We start from the raw sequence: 13685 nt of genomic DNA, 5'->3' as shown, positions 1-13685 counted from the left end.
TTATCACGCACCACTTCTGTGTGTTTTTAGAAATTCGACAAAGGAAAGAAAAGAGCAGGGGAAAGAACAATGATTAAACAAAGAAAAGAGCAAGTAGGAAACGTAAACAAGAAAGGACAGAATAGAGAGCGTGTGGGAAGAGAAACGAGAGGTGAGTTGGTGGGTGGGGAGAGAGGAGGGAGAGAGAGGACCACGACCGTAAGGCACTATTATTGCCAATTGGGACCGGTGTTTGAGATCGTGGAGTGATCCTCGCGCAGTGACATCTTTTACTATTGAGTCTTGACTGCGGCTCTATGCAAGGTATTATGCGTTGTGTTCTCTATTCGCAGATCCAATACCTCTTATAGGGAACCATGGTAAACGTTATTATTATTATACTCTGCAGCGAAACTTAAATAGATCACATTGTACGTACTGTAGGTACGTACTGTACAGGTAAGCAAGACTAATTGTGTTGTTGTTGTCATTTTCCCAATGTGGCGTTGTTTGCAGCTGTTTGCATCGATAGCTTAGTCAGTGATCTTCACGGATTCGAGACTCTTCGACTTGTTGGATTTGGTTGATTCAACATCGCCCCAGTTTCAGCATTTTCAAGTCTTGCGCTTTTCATCTATTTAAGATCCTCGATCGCGAAGACTAGAAATATTTGCGCCATAGGATTTCGCCTCAATATTCCCTCTGTTCATACCAAGTCAGCGATAGTCCACGATGGCGGACGACACAGCTGCCGCGGAAACTGTCCCCCAGTTTGGCTTCAAGAAACGCTCCAAGGGAAAGGCGAACTTTCGCAAGAAGCCTGCAACACCCCCACCTGCCTCCGACTCTGACTCCGGCTTTACCTCCTCCGATGACGAAGAAGGACACCGCATCAAGAGACGGCGCAAGAATGTTGCAGTAACCGCCTCCTCCACCAATACCACCAAGCGTGATCCGGCTGCTGAGAAGCCTTCCACCGCTGGCCCAATTCCTTTGACATCGAGCAATGACGCAACAAAAGCTTCAGATTGGTATGACGAGGATCTCAGTGCAAACAACCTTCTAGGGTCAACTCGGTCACGCCCACAACCGTCTACGGACTCCGCGCCTGATGGCACCTACAAAGGAACGGCCAATTACACATCATTCATTCAAAAAAATCCTGATGCGCCGACCAAAAAGTTTGGCCCCATCAAAGCTCCTCCTTCAAACGTCCGAACTGTGACTGTCATGGATTACGCCCCCGATGTCTGCAAGGATTGGAAACAAACCGGATACTGTGGCTTTGGAGACTCCTGCAAGTTCTTGCATTCGCGTGAGGTATATGCGCAAGGATGGGAGTTGGATCGGGACTGGGAAATTGGGACGAAAGGCAAAACGCTTAAGGGCAAGGTTGTGTCGCAGCGGGGAGAGGGGGAAAAAGAGGACGATGAGAATGAAGATGAGATGCTGGAAAAAATCCCATTCGCCTGCATTATTTGTGAGAAGCCCTATCAGCACCCTATAGTGACGAAATGTGGACATTATTTCTGTGAGTCCTGTGCACTACAACGGTACCGGAAGAACCCATCATGTGCGGCATGTGGGGCGGGTACCGGTGGAGTGTTCAATGTCGCCAAGAAGCTCAATGCCTTGCTTGAGAAAAAGCGAGAGCGAGCACGGAAATTGCGGGAGAAGGCGATTGAAGAGGGGGAAGAGGTCGGTGATGAGGACGGAGACAAAAGCTGAGCTCGGACATGACTCGGATGACGATGACTTCTCAGCAGGACTGCATATCGACTACTATCCTCGAATCAGCTCCAGCGAATATTCCCAATATTTCAAATGTTCTGACATGAACCTTGGAAGGAGTGTTTTCATGTATATATATGTATGTATAACTTTGGATCTATTCCTTTATGCATCGATGATAAATATATATCCATGCACCTCCACTTTTTGACTCGGTGAATGCGGTAGAACCGGCAACGTCAAATATCTAGCATAATTGAAGTAACCGGCTTATCGGCATCCGTTATACTTTCGGCAGAGCACGGTATCAGAGGTGGATATCAGTGGAGCACGGTGGTTCGTGAATGATACTGAACAGCAAATGATACACGCACGTCATTCCGCTTTGCCAACCGAGAGTGCATAGTCGAACTAGGGCATCTGGCTTATCTGGAAGAAAAAGTTGGGTCCGGGTCCGGGTCCGCTATACTCCAGTACAAACGCACCTCCCATAATCTGATCGTGAACTGGACTAGGACAAAAATGCTCGGTAGCCACGCGGCGAGCTTGTCTCTGACCAATCAGAGACGCTGCCCCTGCAGACGACCTCAACAAGCCCACAAACTCCGATTGCAGCAAACAGCAAACACTTGCATCATATTGCTGCCAGTAGGTATGGAGTATTTGTATGTCCATGCGAGGTATATGTGACAGCTGACAGGAAGTGACAGTGCACATACACATCCCGAGGTCTACAGCGGCGATCTGCAACGCCATGGGCGTTGCGAAAACTATGTTCCTCTCCCAGTACTAAGTGGGAGCTAACGGGGCCCCGTCGAACCAAAGAACCCCCTCCTTCTCAAAGAAGGAAAGTCATTCGAAGCCTTGGCAGCCTCTCAACGGAAAAGAACCGCGGGAGCATATGCCATATTGCGTTGATCGGATCCGAAGTGGGTCTGAGATTCTGTCATTGCCACCATCCCTCATGCTCATCCTCACCCTTGGCCGGTTTTCTTTGAGGGTCGAGCACCCTCCATCACAGCGCCTTTGAGATCATTATCTGTAGCCTAGCTTCCTTGTACAGGGTCAAAGCCCTTCCTCTTGGCACGAAATCGAATGAGAGGGGATTGAGGGGCATCTAATTTGGAATGCCCCCCACATGAATCCGAGGCTGGCCAATGATTAAAGAGGAACTACGTATGCATGGGTCGATTTCCTGCGGCACCAAATCTACTTTCCTTGGACCTCTGAACCCACCGTATCTCTCTGGGCCATAGTTGCCATGAGGTTGTGTATGTTCAATAGACTTTCCACCGCCACGTGAGAACCATGGGAATGCAAATGGATAAAGTATTTCACGGTGTAACGGGTTGAGTTTAAAGCCCTTTGTCTCAGACTCGGGGCGAGGCATTGTCGCTCGTATTGCCTATTTTCTCCGCGAGCCAAGCTTTTGTTGCCTGGACCAGTAGAGCCCCCTGCTGCCCCTAAAGCCAACTCCCCTGAACCCAACTCTGGAGACATCTGAACCATAGCCCCCTCAGGTGGCCAATGACGTGCGACTTAGAATAACATTGCCATTCCACAGTTTTTCTCCTCCTAAACGGGGTTCGCCTTTTTTATGGGCCCCTTTTCCCTTTCCTTTTTCCTTCTCAAACCCATTAGATGAGCGCGACCTAATCAGGTCCCTCCCCACCGTATACCGCGCTAAGGCTAAAAAGCGCGCTATCTGCTCCCCTTTTAAAGCCAAGCCGCCTCGACTATTGGGACTACATAATCGTTCGCCCCAGTCATTCCTTCGCCCCCAACTCTCTTTATTTTTATCTTCTTTTTAAACTCCCGTACCCGAACCCATTCCTTTACTGCGACTTGTCATCAATGGCTCACTGGTCCCTTCGGAGGTGAAATCGGTACAAACAGAGCTCCGCTCAAGGGTTTCCCTTGAACATCTCTAATCTCTCGAATTCACCATGAAAAGTGGAACGCGCATCGCATTATGCGTTGTGTCGCTTCTCTGCTTCGCCCTTTACCTACTGGAGGCACATATCCAGGATATTTGTAACCAATACCGCGCTGGCGCATACTTGGTGGAATGGTGGTATCAAAAATCTGGGTCAAATTTGCCTGCGCACCATGGCACCCCCGACGACAAAGTCATTGTTATGGCCAAGCTTGAAGAGGAGAATACCGATTGGGTAGGAGAGGAGCTGCCTGAGTATGTATATTCTTTTCACCATTTTTTTTTTTTTTTTGACCTGATATTAATTGTCCTCCTTAGCTGGCAAAGCGCCATCTACATCGTCAATCCCTCGGAAGAAACCCGAATGAACGAAAACATCCTCACCACCCCCTACAACAAAGGTCACGAAGCAATGGCCTACCTCACCTACGTCATCGACCACTACTACGTCCTCCCTTCCACAATTGCTTTCCTCCATGCCCACCGTTCTGGCTTCTTCATGGCCTGGCACGTCGACGCACCCCTTCATGACAACGTCATTGCCATGCAAAACCTCCAAACACGCTTCGTCGAACAGAACGGTTACGCCAATCTTCGCTGCAACTGGAACCCAGGTTGCAAGGCCGACCACCGCTACAACACGCACGTCACCGATGAGATCTGGTGGGATATTTTCCAGGGCACTAGCACACCGCCGCTCAACGTCTCATCCTCATACGAGGTCTCTCGGGTGGACCAGAAATATATTCGCAAGCCCGAACAGATTGCTGCAGCATGCTGTGCGCAGTTTGCCGTGTCGAAGGATCAGGTGCGCAGGCGCCCGCATGAGGACTACGTGAGGTTTCGGCAGTGGCTCCTCGACACAGACCTGACCGATGCGAAATCAGGCCGTGTGATGGAATTCCTGTGGCATTACATCTTCGGCATGGACTCGGTTTACTGTCCCGATGAGGAGCTTTGTTACTGTCAGGTTTATGGACAGTGCTAATTCAGATCGACCACATTTCCGCTCTACCTAGAGCCTGCATTACAACATATGCAGCCCGGCTTATCATCCGCCCTTCATATCTTACGAACTCGTGTCAACCTTGCACATATTTGTCGACATTTTTTATACCCATTTTCGTGCGCCCTGCATTGTCCATTATCATCCATGCATTATCCAAGCAGAGAGCCTGGAGTTGCTTGAGACTTCGATTGTTATACCTTTACGTTCCGGCATTAGGAAAGGTGATTTGACAATATCGTTACAGCGTCTGTGGGCAAGACCAATTCCATCTGAATGTTAATAGAACATACTCCAATATTCAATAGACAACGAATCTATATCCATATATACAATTCTTCATTTCGCCCCAGAATTGCTTCTACTGGTAACTCCTAAGGTCTAGTATCGAAAGAGCCAATGCTTTACATCGTGAGAACAGGCCGAATACACCCTTTCAAATAATCCTCCACTCTCACAGTCTCATCAAGTCTCACCACAATTCCCACATACCCATCCGGCCGGATAACAGCCAGCGCACCCTTGGCAGGATCAACACCGTAGATACTGTACGCATCCTCCAACGCTGATCCATCATAGAAGCGCATTTCCGCATCCTGCTTCACGCACGCGGGGATATCGTCCCACTCGAATGACCGGTGAAGTGCGGGGTGGAGCACAATCTGCTCGATGACAGAAGCTGGGAATTGAGACACCAGCTTACTGACTCTGGTGAGTGTCTCTGCCGATATACTCTTCCGATCAAGTAGGTCTGTTGATGTCAAAACGAGGAGCCGGAAACGAGCCGTGGATGGGATATCTGCGATTCACAATTTTAGTTATATACTTTTCAAAATTTCTCCTCTCGCCTCTTTGCTTCAAGTCAACGAAGTGGATGGGAGGTTTTCCATACCATCATGTATATCTCGCTGCCACCCATCCGCATGTCTCAGCAACTTCACATTCAGCAACCGTCGTCCAGGCCGAAGAATTCCAGATAGGTAATCCGTTCCTCGGATAGGGCTGCTATCGGGGTTACAACCCAAATCATCGCGCACAACGAGCGGATTCTGGTGCTCGGGATACTCGACACCACATCCGCTAGTAAACCCATTTCCAAGCTTGAAAGCTTGCTGGAATTCTTCTTGAGTGAGGCCCTCCGTGGCACCCATTTTGCCTGAGAACATTGTTGAGAACTTGCGGTCGAAGTCAATGAGTTGTTGGGCGTTTTCGTGGCGCTCTGTTTGGTATGTATCGAGGATTGGGGTTGGGGATTCGGTCGTCGATGATGGGGTGAGTCCATTGATATGGTAAATCAGTTTCCAGGCTAGATTGTATGAGTCCATCATGGAGACATTCATGCCTTGACCGGCCTGCCGAAGACGTAGTCAGCATTGAATACATATGTATGTGGTCTCTCGTTCGGGGACGTCATACCTTAGGGCTGTGTGTATGGCAGGCTTGATCCAAAGTCAGCATTTCGATATCCGATCAATTGAGTTATAACATACCATCACCGCTGATAAATACTCTGGCAACCCCCCTCGCATCCTTCACAATGAACTCGGGCGAAACCCGCTGCCCAATCTGATAAGCCGCCCACCAATCCACAGCACCCTCTTTAGGCCGAATAGAATATGGCTTCATTGCATCCGCAGCCTGTTTCAGGATGCTTTCCAAGGTAATCTTACTCCTTCTCGACCTCGCATCTTCGCATCTGCCACCTTTACACTCACCATCCACCATCTGATCCGTATCCGGCACCACCGTCTCAGGGACATGCACATAAAGCCTAGTCAAATACTCTCCAGTAATAATCCTCTCTCGCGGAATAATCATGACTGACCCGGCAGGCGAATGAATTGCACACCGGCGCCGAATATCAGGAAAATCAGTCTCAGCAACCAAATCCACAACACCCCAGATATGGTCCAGCGACTCGCCCTCCAAGTTCAACCCCATTGATCTCCGCACCACCGAATGCGCACCATCAGCACCAACAAGGTGTTTGGTTCGTACAGACCTCTCAACACCACTTACCGAGATCCGTGCCAGGACGGGAAACTCCATGTCACTATCATCAATGCACACGTCAATCAACTTGGTATTCCTCAGCACACCTCGAGCAGAGTACCGAAGTAAATCGGTTTCCATGATCCGTTCAACCCGACCCTGATGGATCGTCGCTTCGTACTTGAAGCGAGCAGCTGGGATAACGTCCGGGACGACGGCCGTGCGCTCGATGATCTTGTCTTGGTGGGAAGATGGGTTCCAGAATGCAAATTGCCACATTTGGCATGCTTCGTTTTCGATTTCGTCGGATATGCCGAGTGTTTTGAGAACTTCTAGGGTGCGGGGTTGGATGCCGTCTGCTTGGCCAGATTTTAGGGTGCTGGGCTTTGCGTCGATACATAGGAGGGATTTGTCGGTTAGACCATAGCGGGCGAGGAGGAGGGTGAGCATCAGGCCGGATGGGCCTGCCTGTGGTTATAGGTTGCGTTAGGTGTTGTCTCGGGGCACCGGGTTGGGTTTGATTGTGGACATACGCCCACAACTAGCACTTCATATTTCTCTTCTGGATTATTCTCTGGCTCAAATGCTGGAGCGAGACGAGGTAATGGAGGTGCAAAAGATGGTAAAACCCGGAGATCTCGTGAGGAAGATGCATTTTCAGTGAAGACAGGCATCTTGGGAATAGTCGGCAAGAATCTAGGGAGAAAATAGGTATGTCGAGGAGCCAAAGAAGTGTAACCCAGATACCTAGGCATACTTATACCTGCTTCGGTTCTGCGGCTATACCTAAGGTATCTTTGCGTCTACGGGGTAGGGCACTATACCCCACAACCTTGGAAGGGTACTTTGCGGGGAGCGTAGTATGCGTTCATCCCCCGGAAAATTGAATTATATGATGATGGTCCTCATGATTTACTCACTATTATCTAATAGCTGCCAGGCGCATTGCGCCTCAAGATTCTCGAGGACGTACGTACTAGATTACACAAAGCAAAACAGAGGTATAGCCTTCAACGTATGACAGAACAAGTTCAGAGATTTCCCTATCTTTCCAAAGTGAACTAAGAATGATTGTGGCCCTCAGCCGTAATAACATAATATATTTTCACAACGCGGAGCAACAAAATGCTGTAGCTGAGGTGCTGAATTGGTGACGTGTGGCACCCCGCAAAGGTGGGAACACCACCCCGCCGGTCTATGTAGAATCTTGCGGGGTGAGTCAATTTCGGATGTGTGCAGAACATCGGCTAAGCACTCAACATTGCGAGAATCGATTATACCTTATTGAATTTCTCAAAATGAAATCGGGTAGTAGTTGGAAAAAGCTTGTACAGTCAACTCCCGTTTATAGTACATCCCGCCATCCAAGGATATATCTTACCCATCGATATCTTAAGTTATGATACCTTCCTCGAATAAAGTCTAGAAAATTGATCAAGTAGTACTATACTATCACTACTAAGCTGATCAGTCACTTCATTATATAGAGTTTTGGTGTTGGTGTAGTAGGTGCTTAGGTGGCCGGTCTAACGCACTTAGACAGGGGGGTTGTAGAGTATTCAGGCATTCTGATTGATTGGTAAGAATGACTAAGCTGATGACTTAGTGTACAAAGGTGAGTGTGCAATAAGCGGGAGTGTGCAATAAGCGGGAGTGTGCAATAAGCGGGAGTGTGCAATAAGCGGGAGTGTGCAATAAGTGAGAGTGTGCAATAAGTGAGAGTGTGCAATAAGTGAGAGTGTGCTATAAGCAGGAGTGTGCAATAAGCGGGAGTGTGCAATAAGTGAGAGTGTGCTATAAGCAGGAGTGTGCTATAACCCGCCGTACCATAGCGGGAGTTGACTATACATGTCCTAGCGTGTTTATAATTACTATAGCCATTGAGTTCCTAGATAGACAAGAGCAAATTATGTTACAAGGTCAACGAGGTCAAACAAAAAAAATGGAAATACAATTATGGATCAATTAAGACTCCGCGCCCCCCTCCAAAGCCGCAGAAATAACTGCTGCAAAAGCCAGCGAAATTCCCCAACGCCCGCCTCGTTGCAACAAATCCACTAAGCGATACAAGTGGTCCATATCCGCAATCACAGAACCCCCGCTGCTCCCAAGCTGCAGATCCGGAAAACAAGGCTCCATAGCAGAATTATCATCACCCAGAATCTTGAACTCTGGTGACGCAAAAGCCTCAGCGGGAACAATATGTTTCGGCGCAAAACGCGCGACAACGAAATAAGTGAGTGCGGCTGAAAATAGCGCTCGTGGAACATGGATGGCTGGCTCCGAAGACATACTCATTTTTTCTATGTATTGCGCGATCAATGAGGCATGGATAAGGCAGCGACTGGCGTTTAGGGATGTAGACCACTCTCGAGTGGGAGCTGTAGCTTGTATAGTGTGATAGTGGCCATCTCTGCCGATTGCTTGTTCGAGGAGATCGAGGTCTGCGTAAAGGGATATGAAGGTCGAGTGCCAGAGAACGGGGAGACAGAATATGTCTCCTTCGATGCTTTGGGATGGTGTGTAATAGGCTTTCCGCCAGGCGATTAGGAGGCTTGATATTTCCGCACAGACGTGGTGATCGAAGCCATCTGATTGTTTCGCATCGATCAAACGGGCATTGATACTCTCTAATAGACCGTAGGCTGCAAAGCGAGATGATATCCCGGCAACTGGGAGTGGATCCAGAGAGCGAGGGAGTTGGGTGTAAATTGGACTATCTCCCTGAGAAGTTTCTAGAGACTGGCGGTATACAGCAGCCCATTTTGAAGCTGTGGGCGCTGAAAACAAGGCGTCCGACGAGATTTTAGGGAATTGGCGGAATCGATGGCTGCGTATTGGTTGGTGGTGAAGCAAAGTTGCAAGTTCAGCGTCGTGGATGTGTAGCGCTACTTGGACTCGTGCTCGTTGCTCATGATCGATCCATCGATGCCAGCTTGTCTCAATACTGCTGTTGTCTGATAAATCAAGTGCCCGGGTACAGAGTGACCCGAGTCTATTTGCTTCACGAGCCCAAGCTGCGACTGTGCCGTGCAGAACATCTGCCAGAACAAGACGTTTTGGCTCACCGGCTAATATGGCATATGTTTGACCGAGAATGGCGGCCTGAACCATAGACAAGGCATCTGGTCGGCTCTGTGATAAGAAGGATTCCCAAGATGCCAGTATCGCCTTATTCAACCGTTCGAATATTCTAGAACCTTGCATAACAGCACGCGATGATCCGACGAAAAGGCTACCGATGGAACATAACGACAAGAATAAGAGAGAGTTCTCTGCAGTGGGTCGAAAGGATGGAGTATGAATTATTGGGAGTAGTGGGTGAAATCGGTGGAAATAAAGCTTAGCAAAGAGGTTCAGTTGCTCAGACGTGGGAAGTGCCTCATCCTCCATCCGTGGCCGAAGCTTTTGAGATAGACCCACTCGGTACGACTCATTGGCCTTGATATGGCCAGGATAACTTTGACTTGTCTTGTCAAATCCTCGGCTAGGTTGATGCTCCATATGGGAAAACCATTTGCGTTTCATGGTATCTGCTGGGGGATATTCTGACTCCGCGTCAGGCAGGGAGCTTTGTATCGGTGTGAATATATCCGGCGGCTCCTCTGGTAAAGGAGGGCCTGATAAGACATTTGAGTACTGAGCCCATTCGGATATGGTAGAGGTGAGTGAGAAATCTAGAGCGCTGACGTCGAAATCGTCTTCTAGGAACCATGCCCCAGACCCCGAGTTGGAGCTTGTTCCTTGTGCTGCATCATCACGCGAGGATAAATCTATTCCGGGTGCATAGCCAGTATTGAGTGGTACAAGACTTGCAATGCTTGCGCTGGGGTGATGTGAAGTCACGTCCTCTGGAATAGATGTAATTCCTGACAGCCGTCTGAGCGACTCGGCTGCTGATACTGGCGTCAGTATGTCAGGGCCATCTGGAAAATTTGTCGAGGATTCTTCAAGATGATTATCAACCTGTTGTTCAGAGTGCTGCTCATGGTGGCTTCTTTCATGACGCCGAACAACATCACTATGATAAATATTAATGTGGTTCTGTTTAGAGCACCATCCGCTTGCACAGACCTTCGAGAATACAACTTCCCACAGATGGAACATGGGAAGGGTCTTTCTTTTGTGTGACCTCGGATATGTCTTGTAAGATGTTCTTTCTTGGAAAATGTCTTGTTACATGCGTGGCATTTCCGGTCGTTGCGTGAGCGTATGCCATTCATCTTGCTGCTCATTTAGGTTGGGGTGGCGGCGGGATGAACTGTGCCAATCTCCGCCTAGTATTTAGCAGCTGTACATACAGATGTACATATACACAGTGATCCCGGCGATCTAACCCGACAATGTGAATGTTGTCCAAATGAGTCTGTGTTCGAGTTTTCCCGGGCTGAATTGGTTTCATTGGAATTTACGATAGGGCAAGGACAAGAGCACTTTGGGGATCCCCACATACCCCACATAATCGCCACATCGGCAATTGGTCAGCATTGACTGAGCTCTTAGTAAATCGGAAATCCGATAAAGCATAAAATGCAATAATTTGGGTCATCACTCGTTACATAAAGCGAGAAGCAAATAGCTCAAAGCTTATCTTCAAAATACTGCTCTACCCGTTCTACGAGGTCGGCCTTTTTGCCAGCTGCGGAGCGACCATGAGCATTGAGGAACTCTTTCAGTATTGGCACCGTGAGCTATAAAATTGCATCAATTAGCCATAGCCGTATGGATATAGGTTGGTGTGCTTACCTTGGGCAGAGTTCCCTTCTCCCAGTTCCGTTTTATCTCGTCATCCATATCATATGCTCCAACTTCAACCTTGGTCTTTTTTGTTGGTGGACCACTTTCATCCTCAGCATGGCTTTTTGGGCCACGTTTGACCAGGGTCGTCTTAGTGGCAGCAGTTCCCCCAAAAATCTTCTCATTTTGAGCATCGAGCTCTGTGGCCCATTGTAGAACGTATTCACCGGCACGCTGCAAAACCAATCAGCCTTAATATCTCACCTGGGGGAATTGAGAGTGTCTACCTTGTCGATTTGTCGATATTTGGGAACAGTTTTATCCTCTGGATCCCCCGGATGGTCTTCGTCAAGAGCCAAAGCTTGCAGAATACGGTAATGCCATTGAAGCGCTGCCAGTATGTTAGTACTACCAAGCTCTGCCACTGCTCAAAATGAAAACTGACCAGGATTAGGATATTTTTGAGGCTCGTATACACCCTTCGGAAGCTGTAACTGCCCCACTACTTGCTTCATCGCATCAATCAGGGGTTCGGGAGCCGAAGAAAAACTGTAGTCCGGGTTTTTCCTCATGTCATCCGCGAATGGAAGTGGAATGATCCACATCCCAGGCGGCATTTTCTGGACACCATTCTCGTCAATCTTTTCAGAACCAGAAATCATGGCAGCCAAGACAGGCGAAGATTTCTTGCGGGAAATGAACCAAACCAAGGCAAGTTTGCGGTCTTTGAGGAGCTTTTGCTGTAATGCAGAGAAGACGCGTGTAGAACCAATGTAATCTTCGTCGGAAGGGTAGATGAATGTAGGGTGCTTGATATTGGCCCATATGGGTAGAGTAGCCAGCGGCTTGAATCCAATAATTCGGATCACGGGCTCCCCAAAGTCTCTCAATGATAGCTGCTCCTCTGGCGTGAATGAAACTTGTTCACCACCGAATTTGTATGCCTTTCGAATTTCAGTTTTATCAACTGTGTGCGCTGTATCATCTGCTAGAAGTGCAGTGACTCCCTTGGCAATTTGGGGTTTCTCTCCGCCCAGCCAGACGTAGCAGCTTCGCGCCGGCTGTTGCCTTTTTAACAATAGATAACCATTCACGGAAACTTTGAGATTAGGTCCAATCTCCAGGGAAATGTTAGAAAAGATTGACCGCCGGGGCACGGATCTAGAGTTGATACTCGAAAGGAGAGAGTTGAGCAACGTGATTCCGTCTCCTTGTGCAGTGGATGTGCTTGTATCAGGCTGGAGGTAGGCCGGGGCCTCGCCATCACTGGGGGAAGTTTTGTAAATGATATCCTGTGATTATCAGTCCCGCGCTGTGATTGATGAATGCTAGACCGGAAACTCACATCATAGAATTGTGAAGTGTCAAATTCATGACCAACTCGGGAAATAGGGAAGAGTTCAATTGTGACACCCAGATCATACAAGTCCCTTGCACGCACTGTGGAAGCTGATCGAAGTGACTTGTTCTCTGCGTGAGGGTTATCATTGTCGGTAATGATGAACAGTCGGCGCGAGAGAAAGTTTGGAGCTTTGGACGTGAAGATCTGGTTGGCACAAAATAAAACATTGGCCATGGACACCGGTTCTTTGGAGGGCTCCAGAATCTTCTGGGCCTCCTTCTCATCCTCTGCAAGAGCTCTAAGCTCTTTTACTTCGTGCGCTGAAGGAATGTCGAGGTCGGTAAACAGATAACAGTGAGGATAGGAGAGATCGCCGGCCCCCTCTCCATCTTCATTGTAAAATTTGGATGACTGGGTTCCGTAGAGGAGGACACCCATCGTATCGCTAGGATTCGATATGATGCGCTGCTGCATCAGATGGTATGCGCACTTAAGGGCTGCAGATGCCGGGGACTCCTCGCTAGATTTCTTTGGGTTAGACGAGCCACGGGGCGTCAGCATCGAGCTGCTGATATCAATAGCGAAGAGGACTGCATCTTTGACCGCTCTGAAGCTCTGAATTTCCCAATCGAAAAGTGATTAGGGCTGACTGCATTCGAATATAGCTGTATTATCGGTACTCACGGTTTCATCCACTTCCTCCTCTTCAAAGGGCTCCTCATCACGCGCGTTACTATCTTCTGCCATCACTACTTCTTAGGATTGAGGCAGGGAATGGATATGAGAAGAAGAAAAGAACACCGAGGGCCGCTTTATAGACCAGGCAGTGGCGTCATTGTTGCCTTGAGACGCGCCGGATGGACCGTGTTTGACATGTTTGACGCGGGGGAGACGCGAAGGTCATGTGACCAGAGCTGCTGACTCCCCGCGCGCGTTCATTGGTCGAGGGCTCCAGCAATTGC

At 48.7% G+C, this 13685-nt stretch overlaps 4 protein-coding genes across 4 annotated transcripts; 2 read left to right on the top strand and 2 right to left on the bottom strand.

Moving 5' to 3' along the window:
* Positions 1-711: 711 nt before the first annotated feature.
* N7484_003120 (U2-type spliceosomal complex subunit CWC24) lies at positions 712-1707 on the top strand (the record flags this gene model as incomplete). Its single annotated transcript, XM_057113540.1, has 1 exon — positions 712-1707. The coding sequence occupies one exon, from the start codon at positions 712-714 to the stop codon at positions 1705-1707; it is 996 nt and encodes a 331-aa protein (XP_056973680.1).
* A 1949-nt stretch (positions 1708-3656) lies between these two features.
* On the top strand, positions 3657-4634 carry N7484_003119 (DUF3431 domain-containing protein; the record flags this gene model as incomplete). Its single annotated transcript, XM_057113539.1, has 2 exons — positions 3657-3901; positions 3965-4634. The coding sequence occupies 2 exons, from the start codon at positions 3657-3659 to the stop codon at positions 4632-4634; spliced, it is 915 nt and encodes a 304-aa protein (XP_056973679.1).
* Positions 4635-5056: 422 nt separating this feature from the next.
* N7484_003118 (Phenol hydroxylase C-terminal dimerization) lies at positions 5057-7318 on the bottom strand (the record flags this gene model as incomplete). The annotated part of the gene is made up of 5 exons (XM_057113538.1): positions 5057-5451; positions 5545-6004; positions 6069-6091; positions 6143-7112; positions 7178-7318. The coding sequence occupies 5 exons, from the start codon at positions 7316-7318 to the stop codon at positions 5057-5059; spliced, it is 1989 nt and encodes a 662-aa protein (XP_056973678.1).
* A 1291-nt stretch (positions 7319-8609) lies between these two features.
* On the bottom strand, positions 8610-13470 carry akuA (uncharacterized protein; the record flags this gene model as incomplete). Its single annotated transcript, XM_057113537.1, has 7 exons — positions 8610-10665; positions 11247-11335; positions 11391-11615; positions 11669-11772; positions 11827-12673; positions 12727-13338; positions 13408-13470. The coding sequence occupies 7 exons, from the start codon at positions 13468-13470 to the stop codon at positions 8610-8612; spliced, it is 3996 nt and encodes a 1331-aa protein (XP_056973677.1).
* Positions 13471-13685: the final 215 nt, after the last annotated feature.

The sequence above is a fragment of the Penicillium longicatenatum genome (genome assembly GCF_028827895.1).
Source record: "Penicillium longicatenatum strain IBT 33135 chromosome Unknown contig_2_segment0_segment0, whole genome shotgun sequence".
In the NCBI taxonomy this organism is placed as follows: domain Eukaryota; kingdom Fungi; phylum Ascomycota; class Eurotiomycetes; order Eurotiales; family Aspergillaceae; genus Penicillium; species Penicillium longicatenatum.
The sequence above is the reverse complement of the archived record's forward strand: the minus strand, read 5'-3'. Positions and strand labels throughout refer to the sequence as shown.